Source organism: Camelus ferus, chromosome 1 (genome assembly GCF_009834535.1).
Source record: "Camelus ferus isolate YT-003-E chromosome 1, BCGSAC_Cfer_1.0, whole genome shotgun sequence".
NCBI classification, from domain to species: domain Eukaryota; kingdom Metazoa; phylum Chordata; class Mammalia; order Artiodactyla; family Camelidae; genus Camelus; species Camelus ferus.
Genome location: NC_045696.1, coordinates 51,190,428 through 51,215,453, shown reverse-complemented (window position 1 = coordinate 51,215,453; position 25,026 = coordinate 51,190,428). Strand labels below are relative to the sequence as shown.

The 25,026-nt window shown below is 36.5% G+C and overlaps 1 protein-coding gene across 1 annotated transcript in view; it reads right to left on the bottom strand.

Annotated features, from left to right (window-relative positions):
- Positions 1 to 23,125, bottom strand: part of GRAMD1C (GRAM domain containing 1C) — an 86,737-nt gene extending 63,612 nt beyond the window's left edge. The window contains 2 exon segments of the mRNA XM_032479356.1: positions 17,901 to 18,044; positions 22,992 to 23,125. Of these exon segments, the coding sequence (XP_032335247.1) occupies positions 17,901 to 18,044; positions 22,992 to 23,018 (171 nt within the window). The 5' untranslated portion in view covers positions 23,019 to 23,125.
- Between the last annotated feature and the right edge of the window lie 1,901 nt (positions 23,126 to 25,026).

Here is a 25,026-nt window from a genome sequence, read left to right as displayed (position 1 = left end):
CACTTCAAAAAACACCAAAAGAAAGCAAAGGATGCTTCCAGGATGATGGAATGAGGAGTTCAGCAAATCTTCTCTGTAAAATCAAATATATAGCTGAAAAAAAAAACTTGTCAAAAAACAATCATCTCAAATGACTGGAAACTGACCAAAGGCATACAATCAGCTGAGAAATATGTTCTCATGAAAATCTACTGAAGTTGTGTGTGAACATCAGAAGTCTGTGACACTGTTTTCTGCCTGCTCCCATTACCCTTCCTCCCCCACCAGTTAATTCAATGTAGTAGTTCTACAAAAGTGGAACAGGCCATGAAAACTAGCAGCTATGGTGACAGAGGGAGGCTGAGATGATTCAGAGTGGAAAACAGAAACCTATGCCCAGAAGTAAAAGGAAAAATTCTGAAGCTATCCAAGTAAGTGCAAGGTTGAAGTTTCAACTAGGACAAAAAACAAGTAGACTGTCAGATTAGTAAGGGGCTTAACAGAGAGATCTTAGAGGAGAGACAGCCATAGATGAACTTGATAGACTCTCCATGTACTTAGCTAAACAGAGACTACAGGCATGTGTAACAGAGAGTGGAGAAATCCCAAACTATCCACGCATTCCTGGTTGGAGATACAAGAAGTCTCAGGGGAACATAAAAACTGGGACAAACTTGAAAAATGACCTGAACTTCAAATACATTACCCAATTACCCAATACACAGATCTGTCAGCAGAAGGGAAAAGCCTTACTGGCTCTATGTGTTTGAGCACTATTTCTGACCAATCATTAGCTGACATAAAAGGTGACCACAGGAAGCCAGTCTTAACAAGAAAACAACAATAATAATAAACTGAGCAAAGACATTCTCTTCCACATAATTTTACAGATTTACTCTACACAAGTTACTAAACAAAAATCGGCAATGACAAGCTTTAGGGGCATAAAAAATTCAATCAGAATCCACAATTGCTACAATATATTATCTAAGCTGTCCAATTTTCAACAAAAATTATGAAATATGAAAAGAAATAGGAAAATGTGATTCATACTAAGAAAAGAAAAAAGCAGGCAATAGAGTCCTTCATAGTACCCAGATACGGATTTAGCATCAAAAAACATCAAAGCAGTTATTAACAATATTTTCAAAGAACTGATGAGAATAATGTTTAAAGAATTAAGGAAAAGTATGACAACAATGACTCCACAAGTAGAGAATCTCAACAAATAGATCTTTTTTTAATTTTAAAGAAACAAAATGGACATTCTGGACTTGAAAATGATAATCACCAAAATAAAAAATTCATGAGAGGGGCTCAACAAAAGATTCAAAATGGCAGAGAAAGAATCAATAAATTGAAAATAGATTAGTAAAACTTAACCAATTTGAAGAACAGAGATAAAATTTTGAAAAAAATAAAGAAGAGACTCAGAGACCTGTGGCAACATTAACTGAATCAAAATACATGTAATGGGAGTATCAGAAGGAAAGGGAGGCAGGAAAAGGTGAATAAATCGTAGCCGAAATATTCAAAATTTGATGAAAAACAGTGCATATATCAAAGAAGTTCAATGAACCCCAAATAGGATAAAGAAAAGAGATTCACACTTAGACATATCACAGTTTAAATTGTTGAAAGACAGAGGACAACTTGGAAGCAGCAGGAGAAAAATGACTCATCACATAAAGGTGAAAAACAGTATGAGTAACGGCTGTCTTCTCATCATAAACAATGGAACACCTGCCTTGTAAGAAATACTAAAGGAATTCCTTCAGGCTGCAAGGAAATAACACCATATAGTGACTCAAATTCATAAGAAGAAGTGAGGGCAAGGGTATAGCTCAAGTGATAGAGCACATGCTGAGCATGCATGAGGTCCTGGGTTCAATCCCCATTATCTCCTCTAAAAATAAACAAACCTAATTACCTCCCCCTACAAAAATAAAAAAAATAATAATTAAATAGTAAGAAGAAGTGAAGAGCACCAGAAGTGGTAGTATGGGACAAGTATACAAGAGAATACAAATCTATTTTCCAGTTTTTCTCTTAACATCTTTAAGACCTAAGAGCCTGCAAAGTAATAATTATAGTATTGTTTGGTTTATGAAATATATAGATGCAATGTATGTATAATATGATAACACAAAGTTAAATTTACATGAAATATGTAAATTTTATGTAGATGTTGAAATAGATATAGATATATAATTATACAAAGTAGGGGAGAGATACTGGAGCTAGGTTAGAGCAAACGTTTAATACTTCAGCAGAATTAAAGTAGTAATCTGAAGTATACTGTGAGAAGTTAAGATGTATACTGTATTCCCTCAAGCAATGTTTCTAATGATAAATGTATACACAACTAACAACAGAGTCCCAAAACACATAAAGCAAAGACTGACATGACACGATTGAAAAAAACAGATCCATCAACAGCAGCTGGAAATATCAATAATCCATTCTCAGTAACACATAGAACCACTAGACAGGAAACCAGCAAGGATATAGAAGACTTTAACAACATTATCCAGCCATTTGCAACAACATAGATAGAACTTAAGAGTATTATGCTAAGTGAAATAAGCAAGACAGAGAAAGACAAATTCTGGTGGTATCACTTTTATGCAGAATCTAAATAAAAAGTCAAACTCACAGAAACAAACAGTCGAAAAGTGGTTGCCAGGGGTTAGGGGTATATGAAAGAAGAAAAGTTTGGTAAAATGGTACAGACTTTTAGCTAGAAGATGAATAAGGTCTGAGGATCTAATGTAGAACATGAAGACTATAGTTGATAACCCTGCATTGTATAACCAAAATTGAAATTTGCTAAGAGAGTAGAACTTAAATGTTCTCACTCACACAAAAATAATAATAATATTAATGGATGTGTTAATTAACTAGATGGGAGATATCCTTTCACAATGTATATTACATCAAATCATGATGTACATTCTCAATAGTTTGTAATTTTGTCAATTATACCTTAGTAAAGCTGGAGGGGAAAAAAACATTATCCACCCAACTATACCTAACTAGGCATTTTATAAAACACTCTATTCAACAGCTGCAGAACACACATTTTTTTCAACCACACATTGAACATCCTCCAGGATAGACAATATGAAAACACGTTTCAATACATTTTAAAGGATTAAAACCATACAAAATATGTTCTCTGTCAACAACACAATAAAATCAGAGATCAATAACACAGGGAATAACAGAGCCCAGCTTCAAGTCATCTTAATCCTTAAAACTGGAAAAAGGCAATCTCAGACTGCATGACAGAACACAGGCATATGCTGGAGATATTGCAAGTTTGGTTCCAGGCTACCACAATAAAGCAAATATCTCAATAAAGTGAATCACATGAATTCTTTGGTTTCCTAGTGCATATAAAAGTTATGTTTACACTCTACTGTAGTCTATTAAGTATGCACTAGAATTATATCTTGAAAAATAATCTATATACTTCAATTTTAAAACACTTATTGCTAAAAAATGTTATCATCTAACAACACAGGGTTGTCACAAACCTTCAATTTGTGAAAAATGCAGTATCTGTGAAACACTCTAAAGTCAAGCACAATAAATCAAGGTGTACCTGTTTATGAAAATCCCCTCCAGTAAAGACAACATCATGCTAGGACTCAAAATGTTTCTATAAAACCATAAGCAAAACAAAATGATAACCTACGGAATGGGAGAAAATTTTTGCAAATGAAACTGACAAAGGTTTGATCTCCAGAATATATAAGCAGCTCATATGACTTAATAAGAAAAAAACAAACGACCCAATTCAAAAATGGGCAAAAGACCTAAACAAGCAATTCTCCAAGGAGGAAATACAAATGATCAATAGGCACATGAAAAAATGCTCAATATCACTAATTATCAGAGAAATGCAAATCAAAACTACAATGAGGTATCACCTCACACCAGTCAGAATGGCCATCATTCAAACGTCCACAAATGACAAATGCTGGAGAGGCTGTGGAGAAAAGGGAATGCTCCTACACTGCTGGTGGGAATGCAGTTTGGTGCAGCCACTGTGGAAAACAGTATGGAGATTCCTCAAAAGACTAGGAATAGATTTACCATATGAGCCAGGAATCCCACTCCTGTGCATATATCCAGAAGGAATTCTACTTCAAAATGACACCTGCACCCCAATGTTCATAGCAGCACTATTTACAATAGCCAAGACATGAAAACAGCCCAAATGTCCATCAACAGATAACTGGATAAAGAAGTTGTGGTATATTTATACAATGGAATACTTTTCAGCCATAAAAACTGACAACATAACGCCATTTGCAGCAACATGGATGTTCCTGGAGAATGTCATTCTAAGTGAAATAAGCCAGAAAGAGAAAGAAAAATACCATATGAGATCGCTCATATGTGGAATCTAAAAAAACAAAACAAAACAAAACATAAATACAAAACAGAAACAGACTCATAGACATAGAATACAAATTTGTGGTTGCCAACGGGGCGGGGGGTGGGAAGGGACAGATTGGGATTTCAAAATGTAGAATAGATAAACAAGATTATACTGTATAGCACAGGGAAATACATAAAAGATCTTGTGGTAGCTCACAGCGAAAAAAAATGTGACAAAGAATATATGTATGTTCATGTATAACTGAAAAATTGTGCTCTACACTGGAGTTTGACACAACATTGTAAAAGGACTGTAACTCAATAAAAAAATGTTTCTATAAAAATAACGGAAAACACAGAAGAAAGGATAAAAGTCTGACGATACAGTCAGAAGGTCTAACATACCTGGAGTCCCAGGAGAAGAGAGAGAATGCAGTAGACGTAATATATGAAAGCACTAACGGCTACAAACTTTCCAAAGCTGATGAAAACCAGCAAATTTTCAAGAAGACCAACAAACTCTAAACAAGATCAACAAATAGAGAGCAATACTAGGATAAAGGATGTGAGTCATATTCATTGGCCAGAATGACATAAGAAGTGCTGTGAAGAATCCTGCAAGTCAAAAATTAATATGCATATGACCTTGTTGAATACTTCAAAATAACTGACTCAGAGCATCTTTATACAAAAAAAATTCCTCTAAGCAAAAATCCTAGAGGTCAGGATCCAACAGAGACATCTGGGGAAAGGATCTCATTAAAAAGTACCATTGATACCACTGTGAACGTGTCATACATTCCCCTCCTAAATTAGAGAAAGTCAGATACTGACCCACACAAAACTGCATATGCGGTTGAAGGCAATAAAACAATTAATCCTCTCTACCACTCATTAAAAAAATAATTAATTCCATTTTATAAATCAGCCTACACTTTGAGAAGCACTTACATGCAACAATTGAATAACAAGATTAGGCAATAATTAGTGTTCATAATGATGACATGTTTCATCAAGGTTCATCTAATTTTAGAGTTTCCTAAAAATGAAGATGTCAAATTTATTTTAAATGAAAATTACATAATTTATACTAAGCTAAAATTACATAATAAGGATAAAGTGTAATGAGACTAGTATATACTCTCATACTACAGCTAGGAGTGTAAATTGATACATTAAAAAAAGTTGGCTATCCATATCCAAAGACAACACATAGACTTTAATCAAGTAATTCCACTTATGGTAATCTTTTTTACTTTTTTTCTTCATTTTTTTTCAATTTCCAAATTTTAAAAAAATACCTAAAATTTATCAAAATTGAAATCATACAAAAATTATATTACAATTTTAAGTTTTACAACATGGAAACAGCGTAATTTATTCAAAATTATTTCATTCTATTTTATATTGAAGAAAAAATTTTTTTCTCATATTAGAAAGCATTTAGTCTTTCTCCATTTTAAAAAAATATTTTGAGAATTGACATATAAGATTGTGTAAGTTTGAGGTACACAGCATGTTGATTTGATACATTTATATATTGCAATATGATTACCACCATAGCATTAGCTAACAACTCCCTCATGTCCCATAATTATCATTTCTTTTTGTGGTAAGACCATTTAAGATTTAGTTTCTCAGCATCTTTAAATATATAAATACAGTATTATTAACTGTATAACTATATTCTGTGTAATTATAGTCACAATGCTGTGCATCAGATCTCCAAAACTACTCATCTTCTAAATGTAAGTTGTACCCTTTGACCAACATCTACCCAAATCCTCCCATTCCTTAACCTCTGGTAACCACCATTTTACTGTTTCCACAAGTTCAGCTTTTTTAGATTCCACGTACAGAAATATCATACAGTATTTATCTTTCTGTCTAACTTACGTCACTTAACATAATGCCCTCAAGAAGATAAGTGTTTTTTTAATTATTTTAAGTATCTGTCCTGAAAGGTCCCAATTTCTCCTTTCTCTAAAATCATTTTCAAAAACAAAATCTTCTCACTCTAAGTAATTCCAATACTTTCGGTACATAGTTATGTATGTGAACACAGTAAAATTCAGTAAGCTATCATCTTGCGGTCCAAAAATCCTAATGGCTGGCATCCAGCTAATCAAAAATGATCTGGACAGTCTCAGTGATCAGTATCTGTGGCCACTCCATAACCTCACAAGCAGGTGTTTAAAGCAGTTTTGATAGCAGATTGGAAGAAAAGAAAGTGACAAAAAAATAAAGAGTAAACTAACTTGGTACATTAGTCATAAAAGACTAGATTGTAATGTAGTAATAAGAAATCCCCAAATCTCGGTGGTTACACGAACAATGGTTTACTTCTCATTTAAATATAAATGAACATTGTGGGTTGGCGAAAGGCTTAACTTTACACTGTCCTAATACAGGGACATAAAGGCTCTACATCCGGGGACAGAAACATGGCAAATAGTGTACCGACTCTAAGGGCTTCCACCTAAAAATGACTTACATCATTTTGTTCACGTTTCATTGACAAAAAATAGCCACATGGCTACATTCATTTCAGTAACATAGAGAAACACATATCTAATATGTACACAGAAAGAAATGAAACAAAAATACTGATGGGCAGAATTAATGATTATTTAAGTTTACTGAATGGGCTAAATTAAGAATTATGGTACTACTAGAGAGGTAAATGAATCTCGTCCGAGAGCCCATTTCTCCCCAAGCAATCTCCATTCAATTCAAAAGAATATATCCACTTAGAGTGCCATGCCAACAAGACACTCACTTTTTAAAATGGAAATATAATTCACATGCCATAAAATTCACCCTTCCACAATGTACAATTCAGTGGCTTTTGGTATAATTACACAAGCTGTGCAACCATCACCACCATCTAATTCTCAAAAAATTTTATCATCCCCAAAAGAAACCCCATATCTATTAGCAGTCATTCCCCATTCCCCCCTCCACTCAGCTAGCAACCACTGATCCACTGTCTCTGTAGATTTGCTTATTCTGGAAATTTCATATAAGTGGAGCCATGGAATAATGTAGTTTTTGTGTCTCTCTTCCATCACTTAGCATAATGTATTCAAAGTACATCCATATTGTAGCATGAAACATTACTTCATTTCAGTTCATAAATGAATATTATTCTACTATATGAATATACCATATTTTATCTATGTATTCATCAATTGATGGACATGAGCTTTGTTTCCACTTTTTGGCTATTATGAATACTGCCACTATGAACATTCATGTGCAAATTCTTGTGTGACATGTTCAAGTTCTCTTGGTATAGATCTAAGAGTGGAATTGCTGGCTTATATGGTAACTATTTTTAACATTTTGAGGAACTGTCAAACTATTTTCCAAATTGGCTGTACCATTTTACATTCTCACAAGCAATGTATGAGGATTCCTGTTTCTCCACATATTCGCCAACACTTAGTGTCTGTCTTTTTCTCTACAGTCATCCTAGAGGGTATGAAACAGTATCCTACTGTACTTTTGATTTGCATTTAGATAACGATGATTGATATTGAATACCCTTTCCTGTGCTTATTCACCATTTGCATACATTTGGGAAAATGTCTATTAAATTTCTGCACATTTTAATTGGGTTAGTTTTATTTTATTATTAAGCTGTAAGACTTCTTTATAGATTCAAGTCCCTTATCAGATACTTGATCTGCAAATATAGTCTCACAGTCTGTGAGTTGTCTTTTCATTTTCTTAATGGACTCCTTGAATCACAAAAGCTTATAACTTTGATGAAGTACGATTTATTTATTTTTTTCTTTTGCCCCTTGAGCTTTTCATATCATATCTAAGAAACTATTGCCTAATACAAAGGTCATGAAGGTTTACGACTATGTTTTCTTCTTCTAAAAGTTTTATCATTTTAATTCTTACATTTAGGTCTATGATCCATTTTGAATTTTTATATGTAGTATGAAATAGGGGGTCCAAATTTGTTCCTTTGCATGTAGATATCTAATTGTCCCAACATCATTTGTTGAAAAAGACTATTTCCCTCAGAGAATTATTTTGGCACTTTTGTCAAAGATCAATTGACCATATATGTGAGTTTATTTCTAGACTCTCTATTCCATTCCATTAATCTAAGATTATTAAAATAAGATGGCTAGCCTTACTATCAGGGCCACATTGTCTTCATTACAGTAGCTTTGTAGTAAGTTTTGAAATCAAGATGTTTGCATCTTCCAATTTTGTTCTTTTTCAAGATTCTCCTGGATACTCTTGGTCCTTGCATTTTCATAGTCAGCTTGTAAATTGCAAAAAAGTTGGGATATTGATAGGGATGGCACTGAATGTGTCGATCAGTTTGAGAAGTATTGCAATCTTAATATTAAATCTTCCAATCCATGAACACAGGATATCTTTTCACATTTCTTTATGTAATTTAAAATTTCTTTCATGAGGCTTTGTAGTTTCAGTGTCCATGTCTTTAATTCTTTTGTTATATTTATTCCTAAGTATTTTATTCTTTTGATGCTATTATAAATGGAATTCTTCCCAAAATTTCACTTTCAGGTTGTTCAATGCAGCGTATAAAACCAATTAATTTTGGTTTTAGAATCAGGGTAATACTAGCCTCAGTGAATGACTTAGGAAGTATTCCTCCTTTTTTTTTTTTTTTTTTTTTTAAATGGAAGAGCTGTTGAAGGATCTGTGTTAGTTCTTCTACACATGTGGTAGAATATGCCTGTGAAACCATCTGGCACTAAGCTTTTCTCTGTGAAGTGTTCTTATTTTGGTTTGGTTTCTTTAGTAATTCAATCTCTTTGCTTGTTACAGGTCTATTCAGATTTTCTATTTCTTCTTGAGTCTTTCAGAGGTTAGTGTTTTTCTAGGAAGCTGTCTTGTTCTTGTAGGTTCTCTAAGGTATTATTTTCAAATGCGTTAAGTTTAGCAAAACTTTAAAGACTGGTAATATCAAGTGTATTGGACCATAAACCAATGTTAGGCTGCTTTGTCTACACTGAAAGTCTGTTGTTTACTGTAGCCATCTTCATTAATTATCTTAGCTAGATATTTTAGATAACTTTACTGCAGCTTCACTTTGGATTTTGATGTCACAGAGATGGCTTCCTTTCTTAAACCTCATGAAACAACCTCTGTTAGTTTCAAACTTTCCTTCTGCAGCTTCCTCCCCTCTCTCAGCCTTCACTGAGTTGAAGAGAGTTAGGGCCTTGCTCTGGCTTAAGGGAATATTGTGGTTGGTCTGATCTTCTATCCAGACCACTGAAATTTCCTCCATATCAGCAATAAGGCTATTTCATTTTCTTATCATTCGTGTGTTCCCTGAAGTAGCACTTTTAATTTCCTTCAAAAAGTTTTCCTTCACATTCACAACTTGGCTAAATGATGCAAAAATCTTAGCTTTCAGCCCCTCTCAGCTTTCCACATGCCGTCCTCACTAAGCTTAATCATTTCTAGTTTTTGATTTAAAGTGAAAGATGTCTCTTCCTTTCACTTGAACACTTAGAGGCCATGTCAGGGTTATTAACTGACCTAATCTCAATAGTGTGTCTAAGGGAATAGGGAGGCCCAAGGAGAGGGAGAGAGATGGGGGAACGGCAGCTCAGTGGAGCAGTCAGAACACACAAAACACTTACTGATCAAGATAGCTTTCTTACATGGGCGTGGTTCACAGCGCTCCCAAATCAATTACAACAGTAACATCAAAGATCACTAATCACAGATCACCATAACAAATATAACAATGAAAAGGTTTGAAATGTTGTAAGAATTACCAAAACATGACACAGAGACATAAAGTGAGCAAATGTTGGAAAAATGGTACCAATAGACTTGCTCAACAGTGTTGCTACAAACCTTCAATGTGTAAAAAAAAAAAAAAGATGCAATGTCTGTGATGTGCAATAAAGCGAAGCACAATAAAATGTAATATGGCTGGATTCTAAAATTTAAATTTATATGGAAGGACCCTTTTCACGATAAAAAACACTCAGCAAGAAGTCAAGAACGCAGAGAAATTAGATCACTCACACTTTGCTAGTGGGAATGTAAAATGGTACAGCAACTCTGGGCAAGTTTGGTAGTTTCTTAAAAACTAAACACATAACTATCAGATGACCCAGCAATTGCACTCCTGGGCATTTATCCCAGAGGAAAACGTATGTTCACACAAAAACCTGTACACAGATGTTTATAGCAGCTTTAGTCATCACAGTCAAAAACTGGAAACAGCCCAGATGTTCTTCAGTGGATGAATGGTTAAACTGTGATACATCCATACCATGGAATACTACTCAGCATTAAAAAGGAATGAACTGTTGGTACATAAAGCAAAATGGATGGATCTCCAGGGAATTATGATGAGTGAAAGTAACCAATATAAAATATTACATAACTGTATGATTCCATTTATATAATACTCTTGAGATGACATAATTATAGAAATGGAAAACAGATTTGTGGTTGCCAAGGGTTAAGTAGGGGCAGGGAGCAGAAAGAGAGTGGCAGTGTCTATAAAAGGGTTGTGTCTATAAAAAGGATTCTTGCTGCGATGGAAATGTTCCATATCTTGACCTTATCAATGTCGATATGCTAGCTGTGATACTCTAGTACAGTTTTTCAGGATGTCACCATTAGGCAAAACTGTTTAAAGGATACAGAGTATCTCTATGATTTCTTACAACTACATGTGAATCTAAAATTATCTCAAACTACAAGTGAAAAAAAAAGTAAAAGATGGAAAGGTTGGTAGGGTTTAAATAAAGTGTTAATCCTATGTGAGAGGTGACAATGTTTGAAGGACTATTAAGGCTGATTCAGATGTCAATACCCCATACCCTTCTTTGTACTGCCTACCATTAGGCATTATACTACTCATTAACATATTGACCAGAGAAATAGTGCAATTAAAATTATTTAGCCTAATGATTGAGCAAAGTGTGACTAGGGTAATACAAGATCACTCTGGTAGTTTTACATGAAGTTTTGCAGGGTTTCCCCCTGCTTACTAATGAAGTATTAAATCCAAGTCCCAAAACTTCATGAGAGATGGACCACAGTTATGTACTCTTAGGAAGACTCCCCTCCTAAGTTAGGCACCCCAAGCCTAGTTTAGATAGACAAGCTTCCTTGTCTTTAATTTGCAGATGTAGGTGGATTTTTTTCCTAGTCCCCCTTTCACAGAGGGCAAAACTCTTCAAGACTCGTGGCTTTATAAAGAGTTCTCAGTTCCAATTCCTACAAATCCAAAGCATCACCTCTGATCCCAGTGTGGCCATTAAACCTGTACTGAGACGAATAACCTTCTCAGGGCTGCCTCAGCATCAGCTCACGTGCTTTCAACTCCCATAATCAGTTCCCTCTTCTCCTTTTGGCCCTAGGTATTTCACTTGCTATCTTGTGAGCCTAGAAAAGCATTTTTTAAAGATGTTTGTAACATTTCATCCAGCATTTCCAGGTACTTCGTAGCAGAAGAGTTTTAAAGTTAAATAGTTCTCTCTCCATATTTCCAGAAATGTTAGTTCCTGTCACCTTACAATTAAATCTAAAAGTGTTAAAAGATATCTATTTTTCAAACAATATCTGTCTATAATTGAATTTTTTAATTGGGTAAAATATCTTTTTTAATTCAACAGAAATTGGAAAATGAGTTTACTCTTTTTATCAGTTTCCAAAGTGAAAACCCAAAATATCATTTTTAGCTTGAATAAATCCAAGATATGTTGTGGAAGATCACATATTACAGGAAGCTTCTTCTCCAAAGTTGCCGAAGTATGTTACAAACATACTAATTAACCCTTTTGGGCTTTTTAAAAATTTTATAGTGCAACATTAGTTAATCATCATGATATACCTATAAATCAAGTTTGTGGCAAGTTTTATGCCCCACTTATAAGCAGAAATGCTTACCTATGAATAACATGACTATGATCATAAGTCAATGACAAAGCACACAATCAAGACTTCTGGTTTTTGTACAATTAGAAAAACTAAATTATGATCTAGAAAAATTCAAATTTAATATTTTTATTAAAACATAGGTATACTAGTTATTATTTCTGTGTATGTGCATAATATTTGAAAATCTAGAGTTATGTTGTTCTTAAAATATTTTAGAACCAAAAAAAAGACAAATTTGAATTCTAACCTCTTTTAAAATTCTCCTACTTCATCTTTCTTTTTTTCCTATTTCCTGTCCTAAATCAAAGATCTGAGGGATCTGATATTTCATATCTTCTTTATTCTATGTGTATTTGCCAAGATTTCCAAATACACAATTATTTGAAGAAAAACACATCAAGAACCTCTAAACAAATTTAATTATAATTTTAATCACATAATTCAGAAAATTTTATAAATCCCTCCACTTTTAAAATGCAGATATCAACTAAATCAGCTACTAAAAAATAAATATTTACAAGTGACAAATGTTTTTAAATGGGAACTTAATATTTACAAAATACCAAAGTACAAAGATTGCTTAATAGTAAGTACCTTGCCCAAAGCATTAATACTACTATTTAAAAATCCAGGAAAGTATGTCATCTTCTAAACATACATAAGAGAACATCTCAAAGGTGTTTTTCTGCTCCCAATAGTTGCTAGCTCTACATCACTAAGAGAAGTTACGCTAAATCAATGCATCTGCTGCAGATCTCTGTATGCTTTTCCTCCGGGACCTAATCCACCTGGAATACACCACTATTTTAGACAGAAAGAAAAAAAAGTCTTTGTTTTTTGATATTTTTTTCTTTTGCTATGTATGTTTGTTAACCGTTAAAGGGCAAAGCATAAATATTTATCTGCTATTAACTTTATTTTAAATTTAATTTCTTCATTTCACATAATTTTTATTGTTATATTAAGATTTAAAAGTTAATGATACGACTTAAAAGCAAAAATAAACAAATGGACCTAATTTAAGCTTTTGCACAGCAAAGGAAACCATAAGCAAAGCAAAAAGACAACCTACAGAATGGGAGAAAATATTTGTAAATGATGTGACTCCCAAGGGCTTAATTTCCAGAATATATAAACAGCTTATACAACTTAATAACAAACAAACAACCCAATCCAAAAATGGGCAGAAGACCCAAACAAGCAGTTCTCCAATGACGACATACAAATGGCCAATAGGCACATGAAAAAATGCTCAGTATTGCTAATTATCAGAGAAATGCAAATCAAAACTACAATGAGGTATCACCTCACACCAGTCAGAATGGCCATCATTAAAAAGTCCACGAACAATAAATGCTGGAGAGGGTGTGGAGAAAAGGGAACCCTCCCTCCTGTTGGTGGGAATGTAGTTTGGTGCAGCCATCATAATAAACAGCATAGAGATTTCCTCAAAAAACTAAAAACAGATTTACCCTGGATGATCCAGCAATCCCACTCCTGGGCTTATATCCAGAGGGAATTCTAATTCAAAAAGATACATGCACCCAATGTTCATAGCAGCACTATTTACAACAGCCAAGACATGGAAACAACCTAAATGTCCATCAACAGAAGACTGGATAAAGAAGATGTGGTATATTTATATAATGGGATACTACTCAGCCATACAAAAGAATAAAATAATGCCATTTGCAGCAACATGGATGGACCTGGAGATCACCATTCTAAGTGAAGTAAGCCAGAAAGAGAAAGAAAAATACCATACGATGTCACTTATAAGTGGAATCTAAACAAAAAACACAAATGAACTTATTTACAAAGCAGAAAGACTCACAGACATAGAAAATAAACTTTGGTTACCAGGGGATAAAGGGGATAGAAAAGGATAAATCGGGAGTTCGAGATTTGCAGATGCTAACTACTATATATAAGATAGATAAACAAGCTTCTTCTGTATAGCACAGGGAACCATATTCAATACCTTGTAGTAACCTATAATGAAAAGGAATATATGTATGTATATGTGTGACTGAAACATTATGCTGTACACCAGAAATTGACACAACATTGTAAACTGACTATACTCAAAAAAAAAAAAAAGTTAACGATATTACTATCTGTGAAGTGGATAAGCACCAAGAACCTACTGTATAGCCCAGGGAACTATATTAGTTTCTTGTAATAAGCCATAATGGAAAAGAAACTAAAAATACATATATATAAAATAATAAATACATATGTATGTATACGCATAACCGAATCGCTTTGCTGTATACCTGAAACTAACATTGTAAAATCGACTATACTTTACTAAAAAATAAGAATAATAAAAATAAATAAATATAAAATAAAATATATTTTTAAAATTAAAAAAATTAAGTCAACGACAAAACTCATTTCCCACATACTATGATTAAATATTTTCATTTTAAAATTAAAAAACAAATGAAACAAGATTCCTATGTTTATATTACAAGATTGAAAGTGAAAATCTGCAGCTGTTGATCTCATTATCAAATGCTATGGCGATTTAATCATACTCATTTAAATTAAAGTCCCACTGTCAGAAAGACACTTGCCAATCTAATAAGTAGCATAAAGTTAAATGGATAGGGTGTAAAAGAAATCAACCTCAGGAGGGGAAAAAAACTTCAGTAAACTTTGGTTCACTTTCTTGTATCTTTTTGTTACTTTTTCACAATTTTTTTTGTATCTGTGGGAAGCATCAAAATAATTTTCTAATATTACAAATAGTATATAATCTTATCCAGGACCTTTCAACCTTTTCAACCACTGGGACAACGTTAAGGGGAAGTGTTCCCCGTGTGATATACTCTCACTGAGTATGCCCAGAGTTTTTTATGACCGACACACAGCTTTCAGGGCTGTAAATTACGATCACTTGCTGGCCATAAACCCCTCTTTCTCTCCTATTGATTCAAGACACACCGTTGCTGCAATACTGTGGCCCAGTCTCTAACTTTACAAGTGAGGCACCAGAAGGAAACAGGTTAAACAGATGCACGCACTCTATCCCAGATGTTTTGTTCCCAAACTCTAATTTGTTCAATGATATCACGCTGCCCTCTAAATTCACTACATTTAGATCAATGCAGTTAGCCTGGCCAGAATACATGAGGTATTCCACATGAGTGAATTTTTCAGGTTCTTGGGGCTTAACTCTTTAAATACCAAACTTTACAAAGTTACCAGTCTTTTTTGGTAGAAACTTCCCTAAAGTGAAAAGGCACAGATTTCCTTCGATGTTGCAGTAAAATGGCTCAGACACTAATTCCTTGCTTAACTACCAGGTCATGTGCCTCATGAATCTTTTCCTGTCAGGCTACTGGTCTTCCTTGTGTTAATTCTGGTTCCCTCCGTGAACTCTGCCATCTCACTGTACTGATTCAGCTCCTGTGTTATTGCCACGAGAACATGAAAATGGCAACATGGTGGAACAAGTAGTAGAAAGCGTGTGGATTTAAAATGGCAGAGGGGAAAAAAATGCATTATTTATTTTCCAGATTTCTTAGCCATCGTTTTTACCAGTTACATTAGAGCCAACGATCAGCATGGGCCATTGGCCTCCACAGTAAGAGGCCCAGGTTCCTACACTTTTTGAGTTTCTGCTGTCATTTCTTGCTCTTGTCCATGTGTTATCACCAAATAATTCCTGTTTCCAATAATTTATTCAACTACACAATGGGAACCTACTTATTTAGGCTTATTAAAAAAAAATATCAAAAATACATTAAAGAAATTCCAAACGAAGGCTTGAGGGATTCTCCTCTTATGAGAGCCATCAGCATGACCTCTGATTTAGCTAGTTCAGGCTCCATTTTGTTGTTTGCGTCTAAGTTCTGATAATTCTGGTTTCTGGATAAGTGACCTTTGGAAAGGTCAGTAAAACTTCTGAGATGTTGTATTTGTCTCAGTCTAGTCCATCTGAATTCATATAAAAAGTCCTCAAAATAAAGGGTTTGCAATTAGCATAGAAACTTAAACTGAGCCAAAGTGGACATTCAACACTCTAAATCAGCGCTTCTCAAACTTGAATGTGCATACGAATCACCTGGAGATCGTGTGAAAATGAAGATTCTGACTCAGTAGGTTTGAGGCTGGGCCTGGCATTCTGCATTTCTAATCAGGTGATGCCTGGCTCTGGGGCCATGTACTCTACTTTGAGTAGCAGAGCTTTAGAACATGGACCTCTGTTTTCCTCTCTCTTATTTTTTTTCCCTTTGGTGGGTAAGTAATTGGGCTTATTTATTTATTTACTGTTATAGGAGGACTGGGGATTGAACCCAGGACCTTGTGCATGCTAAGTATGCACTCTTACCTCTGGAGCTACACCTTCCCCTCCTCTCCTTGTATTTCTAAATCCCCTCATTCCTTTGCTTTCTCCTTTTCTTGCTTTACCCTTTTTGTTGTTTTAAGTCTGCCACAGTAACTGTTTAGCCCTGTAGATAGCCCTTGGAGCTATAAAGATTTTCCACACTATAACGGAAGCTATAAAAATCACAGTGCAGAAGGACGAGAACACTCCAACAGTCATAAGCTTTCTCAAAATGCAACCAAAATAATTGAATCAATATAGATGGCATGATTTTTAGGATGTGTAGTTATTTTAGTATATTTCTTAGCAATTAAATATTTTCCTTAGGATATGGCTCAAAAAAAAAAAAACTCATGAGGTAAGTGGTTTAAAGGGAAGTAAGAATCTATTATTTATATTAAGATTCAATAGCATTCAATAAGTGAGCTGCTAATTATGAACAGAACGATGGTGCTTGTCCTGATCCTTACAACCTATTATTATTTTTTAGTCTACTTTAAAATTAGAAGAAATTCTGCTACCAAGTATATCTGATCCTCTAGAGATGAGCTTTCTAATGAATTAATATTAGAACTATATATTCCTTATAATCTTATATAAATTTCACTTACAGTTGCATTACACCAGATTCTACCAAATGGTTCATAAGTCTCACAGGAATTATTAGATTTAGAATGAGCCCTTCAATGCAGTAACTGCTGGCATTCATATGGTAACAGAAATGTTCTTACCAAAAGACTCTCTGCACCTAGTCAACAAGCAGCTATCTCATTTCACAGCGGGGAAACCTGAAGCACATCCAGGATACGCAACCAGGTGAGCACAGTGCAAACAGAACATGAAACTCCTAGCTTTGAAACCTACCTTATAATCACTGTACACTGCAGGTCAAACATCGTCAAACTTTCTTTTAGGTACAGGAAGCAATTCTTTAACCAAAATCATGTAAAATAGCTGGCTTCTCACTAACATTGAGAAATACAGTTTCTGTACAACATTAGTCTCTTGCCGATATAATGAACACCATGTGAGTGGAGTCCAATTCTGTGGTGTAGTTTTCTCCCAGGGAAACTGAAGCAGACAATTCTACTCCATCAAGCCAGACAACAGTGCACCCTAGTGGCCAAAGGAGAGCAGAACCAGAAATGTCTGTGGGACTCTGGATTAAAATTTAAATATCTAAAATCTAGAAGCTAATAAGAAAATATTATAAATAGTATAAGAATTGCTGTAGACTGAAAGAAAACTTGCATTTACGATTAAAATGAAGATATAAGAGAAAAATATATATTACCCAAAAGCTCCAGTCACCACTCCAGTTATATAAATTTAGCCCCTGTTTTTTAGCTATATTATTCTCATCCACAACTGGACTAGGATTTTGCTCTAACTCTTCCTGGAATTCAGCAGCAAAGCTTGAATCTCCTTCATTTATTACCTGGAAACAAGTATCAAACAATTTAAATTACTTACTGAGAAATGCCCATTTTAAAAAAGAAAAGAGCTAATATTCAAAATACACAAGTAAACATTAAAAGGACAATATTTAAGCTTTTAGAAAACAGCAATCAATATGTTTTCCCTTCTATAGTTCATAGAGTTACACATACAACAAATATTTTCCAACTACTACTATTTTATTAGGTAGTTTTTAGTTGGCACTAGAATTCAAAAATGAATAAAATAAAGGGAGAGGATATAGCTCAAGTGGTAGAGCGCATGCTTAGCATACAGATAGTCCTGGGTTCAATCCCCAGTACCCCCTCTAAAAATAAATAAGTAAACCTAATTACCTCCCCACCCCACTCCCCCAAAATAATAAACAAACAAACAAAAATGAGTAAAATAAAGTCCTTAACCTCCAGAAGTTCACAGTCAGCTAGAGGAACAATTAAACAGTAAAAAATACAATGTAACAGGAGTAATAATTGGTTCCATCTCTTTGGAGGATAATTTGCAATGCCTGGTAGGGTCCAAGATGGGTATAGATGTACTACGCCCCAGAGATTTAATGTGGACATGAGGTCAACAATGTTTTTAATACTAAGAAAGTGGAAACAACCTGACTATCCACTGGTAGGGAAATTGGGTAATTACCTTTGCTTTATACAAACAATGAAGAAATAAAATATCAGAATCAGATGTCTCAACCAGGCCCTGGCCTCAACCTACAGAGTACTCAGGGGCAAGATTATACACTGTGCGAGACAGGGGCCCATGGGGTGGTCACTCATGAAAGAGCCGTCACTATGGAGTAAAAAAGGGAGAGAAAAGGACTCAAAAACTGACACTGCCACCTATGCCTCTGTTGTAACAAAAATGTTGACCCTCAAGGTTACAGGGAAAGCACCGTGGCACTCGCACAGTACAGCGAAGAACTAATTCAAACTCAACTTAAGGTTGAGTTTCCTGATCTCTATGAAGTAACCACTGCTATGAGGGAAGCCCCCAACCCTGGTGATCCTGATTTGAGGCTCTCTGGAGGAAGAAATTAAGGATAGAGAAGACCCCCTCCTCCCAAAGTACATTGACTAACTACCAAAAAGAGAGAGAAAAAGAAACAAACATAGCTGGATACAGGGAGGAGACATAAACCAACCAATCAAAAAAAAAAAAAATTGAAACAGAAGTCCATAACTTGACCCAGCTGGAAATCCAAAATGTATTAAAATAATTTATATAACAAAAGATAAAGGCTGGCTTTTGCACCTCTACAGCATAGGTTTTGAATGAACTTCAACACCTGCTAAAATGCATCAACTGGAAGATCTTTACGCCTTTTATCAATACTGAGCTCAAACTATAGTTATACATGGAGATCACTAAATTTAAACAAGATACCGTCTGTAATCTTAGGGGAATTACTCAACATAAAATAGACAACAAATAGGTATGTCTCACCTTAACTACCAGAACTGCCACCTTGCCTAAATTCTCCCTGGTTGTAGTATAGTTCACCCTAGAATATCCCACAGTGCCAAAGGATGCTCTGACTCAATGGTAATAAATTTAACTCAAGTCTTTGGGGCTTACAAAAAGGCTTTTTAAAAAGTGGGAACCCATGGATGACTTCCCAACCCCTAGTTAAAATAGTTATTATAGCTCAACGTAAAATAAAACAGGGACTTCAAAGATTGAGGTTTATTATATAAGACCTAATTAGTGAAAGAGTGATTATCCCTACTGCTTCTCCATTTAATAGCCCAATGTGACCTGGTAAAGGTGGGAAATTAATGGTGCCTCACAGGTGATTACTGTATCCCTGATGCTGTGGTCCATGAAGGCCCCTATACCTAATACTACTGAAGTTACTGACACCATCCAATCAGAAACTGGTAGATATTTTGATGTTATAAATGTGATGGATATGCTCTGTTCAATGCCTCTTTCAATGACCTCTCAGTCACAGTTTGCCTTCACTCCAGAGGAACACAATATACTTTTACCTGGCTACCCACAGGGTACCTTAAAAAGCCTTGCCACCACATACAACCTTACAGGTAACTGTATCCAAATCTCTCCAGGAGAACGGGTGTGATGTTACATTGATTATATCCTCCTCTGAGGACATTCTTTTGACACACCCATTCAGGGCATACAAATACTCATGAAAAGAGGATGGGTCATTGCCCCACACATAGTGTAAGGCCTACTATCTTGGATAAATTCCTGAAAACTATTTAGTAACCCAAGGTCCACTCCATCCATGACAATGTCAAGAAACATCTACTGACCGTGTCTGCACCCACAACATTAAAACAAGTCCAACATCTTTTAGGTCCTTTTGGATTCTGCAGGCAATATAGTATTCATTTATAAATTTTACTTAATGCCTACTTATGCTGTTACTTGCAGGTCAGTCCACCCTGAATAGGGCCCCCTCCCAAAAAAGATTCTAGAATTTGTCAAAATGATAATATAACAGACACTCCCAACAGTGCTACTTCCTCCCTGCTGCTCCCCATAAAAAACACACGCATATACACACAAAGAATCCTTCACTGTAGAGACTTTAGCAGCCTCTTTTCAGGACTCCTGGAGTCTCTGGACCACCTGTGATGTCCATAAGTTATCCATAGGCTTCTGATGCAAGAAACTATGTCCTCACTCCACACTATATGCCATTTAAGCAGCAATTACTGACAGCACACTAAACTCTCCTGGAAGCAGAGGCTCTCACCAGCTCTGAGCCTGTGACCCTCCATACCCAGCTGCCCATTATCCCTTGGGTCCTGGAAGCTGCACCTTGTAAGGTCAGCACAGCCACTGAGGACTTCCTGATGCAGGACAGAACCAAATGTGGGCCCTCTGGCATATCCCACCTACAGGTGGGAATGGCCTCCCCTGACCTCATTCCTTTGTCAGATGTCATGGTGCTAGAAGAGGTCACCTCTCTCCTGAACCCCTTCAATACCTGGAGACTGATCTGGGTTCAACGGAGTGAACAGCAATAGGATTTCAAGACTTCAAGCTCCCATCTGAAGTCTGATGGGCGAACCTGCTGTTCGGTAGACAGCAACACCAGCACGCACATGCTGGAGCTCACTGAGCACCTACTGCTTGTCATCCCTGAACCAGGATGTTCCTGTTGAAGGAAAGGACTCGGAGGTCAGCACAACTGGCTGACCTTCCCACAGTTATCTTATCTTAACATTGAATGCTCTGGCCAACAACTGGCTCCCTCTGCACATTTTTACAGACCCTTGGGCCACTGCCTAAGAGTTACACCCTGTAGAGTAAAGAACTCTGGAATTCTCTTTCAGATACTCAGAATATAAATCAAGGTCACGTGTGTCTATCCAAATACTAAAGCCACAATAAAAGGCCTCATCAAGACACTCCTTATCCCCATCAAGAGTTCCAGACATTACCGACAGTGACCAAGGTACTCATTTTATTTCTCAAAATACACATCGTTGGATTCCTGAACAAAGCATTCAAGGGAACTTTCATCTTCCTTACTGGTTTCAGGCTGCAGGCTTCATCCAAGAGCCACAAAGGCTTATTTAAACAAGTTCAAATTCAACTAAATGAAAATGGTACATTTCAGTCATCAGATATCAGGGGTGAATTGTAATAAAGAGTCTCATTCCATTTTTTATGTTAACCTGCTAACAGCTTTTAAGCCCCACGTCTCCTGCATCCTTTCTGTCCCTCAAATGGGCAAACTGTTAAGAGAGCCTGGGTGTGGGTGGGAGAGTCAAACAAGCAAGCTTCTGTCCAAATAGAGGACCCCTGACCCTACCCCTAACCACAATAAAATCCCGGAGCCAGCCTCCTTCCTTGCCCTTTCAAGTCATTTGGGATCTGCTTGAGAAGACCGCCCTGCTCTTCCCTCTTCACTGTGTACACATATAAGTAAAAGCCTTTATATATAAGTAATAAACCTCTTCATGGTGTGTGTGTTTGGCATCATCATTTTCTATCTTCAAATCAAATGTAGGGTGGTTGGTCCATTCTGGCTTTGTAGAGTGGCCACAACAGAATCCTATCTCTCTAACTTGTTAGCTGTGTGGTCACCGGCAGTCACTCAATCTCTCTAAATCAGCTTTCTCCATAGGGGCAACAACGCTCTCTAGGCCAGACAGCAAGCTCATTGAGAGCAGGGATCACGTCCGTGCAGCTCACCGTCTTATCCCAAACACGCAGTGCCAAGGAAAACAGTTGAATGAGTGACAGCTTGGGTTCATGAATATCTACCTGGCCTATTTTATGGTAATGTTTTGAGAATCAACAGAAATAATGCATTCATTTATTTGTTCATCCAGCAGTTCTCTGCCTCTACCGATTTATAAACTGTAAAATGCTCCCCAATAAAAGCTGTTGCACTGACTGCGATCCTCTAAAAGTAAAACATACACTCACAGCCAATGTAAAAGCAATGAGGGTAGCGCTCAGAAACGCAGGTAGTCCTGCAACAAAAGTTTATCAAATAACAAATTACAAGTAGTAAACAAATACCAGAACTAGTTGAAACCAAAAACGTGGTTGACAGCACAGTGATTTAAACTAGAGTTCGGAGCCCTTTTATCAAGAGCTGTTAGTGAAGGGAACGGCGTGAGACCGATCAACGTAATACCGGGTCAGAACCACGACAGTGGGGTCTGGGGCTGAGGCGTCTGGACTAGGACTTCTTGGGGGACCAAAAGCCAGCACTGCGCGCCCACAGGGGAGACTTCCCACCACGGCCCAGGGGAAAAAGCTCGCAGGAAGCACAGGAAACCGTTTCCTCGGTAACAACTTTCCACATTATCCCAAAGGGCACCCAGAAAAGGGAAGAGAGGAAGTAATTTTCACAAGCTGAGAGGGTTCAAAAAACCTCCGTGAAGAAAGCCGCCGGGCAAAACCACCGTTTGGAAACCCGTCCCAGCCAGGCGCCGCTTACCTGGCGAACGATCAGAGCGCCTTCCATCGCTGATCCCTCCGCCGCCAAGGAACCGCGCACGCGCGCCCCGCCGCGGGGAAGGGGCGGCCAGGCGCGCGCCCCGCGCCCACCCCCGACGCGCGCTCGAGGCTCCCAGCCCTGAACGTCCAGTCCACCCGCCCGCTCTCCGAGGGCCACCTTGTCGGCGCCCCTTGCGCCCTCTGGCGGTCGTTGAGGATCCCCGCCTTTGGCTAACTCCTGAAGATGTAATGTTAATTTGTTAGCCTGTAGGCCTGTCTTTGCAAGGCATCAGGATGAAAACCTGTCCTTTCCTACCTCCCAGTCTCAAACTCCTGCACCTACCGTGAAATGGCTTGTAGGCACAAATCACCCTCGCAAAGCCTTTGCTCTGCTTCTCATAATATGTACCCTGCTCCAATGTGCAGAAAAATGAATTGCATGGCAAGGTCTTGTTCCTTCAAATGAGGGATTGAACTTATTGGTAAAAGGCTATTGAGTGTTGCAGATCCTGGTTCCAAAAAAGAAAAAAGCTATAAAAGACATTCTAGGGCAACTAGGGAATGTATCTTATAATATGAAATGTATATTAGAGCTGGTGTCACAGAATAGTGAACGATTTAGGATAAATGTATTGATATGCATAATTAATACTTTGGGTTATGTTGAAGAGTGCCTTTGTTATTAGAAAATTCATGCTCAACGATTTAAGAGTGAAATGTTGTGATGTCTGCAACTTGATTTCAAATGCTTCAACAAAGATAGTGCCAGAGAATGAATGTGTTACTCCCAAATTCATGTACTGACACATAGTCGGCTTCCACCTTGTAGGAACATACTAAGACTGCGGTCTGTTTACAGATGTGGGTTCTCACCAGACACTAGTCTTCCAGTGTCTTGAGCTCCGGCTTCCCAGACTCCACAACCCTGAGAAATAAAAGTTTGTTGTTTAAGCTGCACAGTCTGTGTGTTTTTGTTACAGCAGCCTGAACAGACAAAGATAATAGAGAGAGAGCAAAATAGCAAAATGTTAACAATTATTTCATCTATGTGGGGGATATACCCCTGTTCGGTGACTCTTCTTCTATTTCTGTATGTTTGAATATAATCATAATGTAAAACTGAGGAGAGGGAAAGAGGCAAATCCAGTTCCACAAAAAGACAGATATTGAATATATTTTTAAAATATATATTGCATGCTGAAGGACATATTACCTAATAAGATAATCAAGAAGGATAGGTTCTTGTCCTTGTCCTGCAAAACTTTGCATGAGTTGTGTTGTCCTTCAATTTGGGATACAAGGAGAGGCTGAAAAGAGAAAAATAATGACTGCCAATTCTTTGAACCAGAAGCCACACCAAGAATTTTTCTTTGGATTGAAATAGTTTTAAAATGCCAGGATTTTTTTTTTTAATGGTACAAGATGAATGTGGTTGGTATGCAAAATATTTTTAAACTATTTAAATTTTTTTTAAATTTTGAAACAATTTCAGGCTTACAAAAAAGTGGCAAATATGTTACAATAACCTTTTCCCTGAACCATTTCAGACTTGGCAGTTAACACTGTGCCCCATCAACTTGGAATGCTTTGGTATTTCCTACATTAATAATAATAATAATAACAACAACAACAACATGACCAACCAAACTGAGAAATTAACATTATATTGCTACTTCTTAATTCTCACACCCCATTAGAGTTATACCAATTGTCCCAAGAATGTGCTTTATAGCAAAAGAATCTAGTCCTACATCATGAGTTACAGTTAGTGGCCATATATCCGTCAATGTGCAATATTAAGCTCATCCGCTGCACAGACTCCGTCCTCATCCATCCCACCTTAACACCCCTTGCCCAGCCGTCACTGCATCCTTCACTCTCCTCATCCTTCCCTGCTAGAACCCCTGACAGTGCTGCCTCCACTAAACAGTTTAAATCATTTGTAAAGGCTGAAAAGATGAAAATAATCTAATAAAGGAAAAGCCTGAGGTTGGGCTAGGTCAATCACTATTTAGATTTTAGACCCAATTTACAAT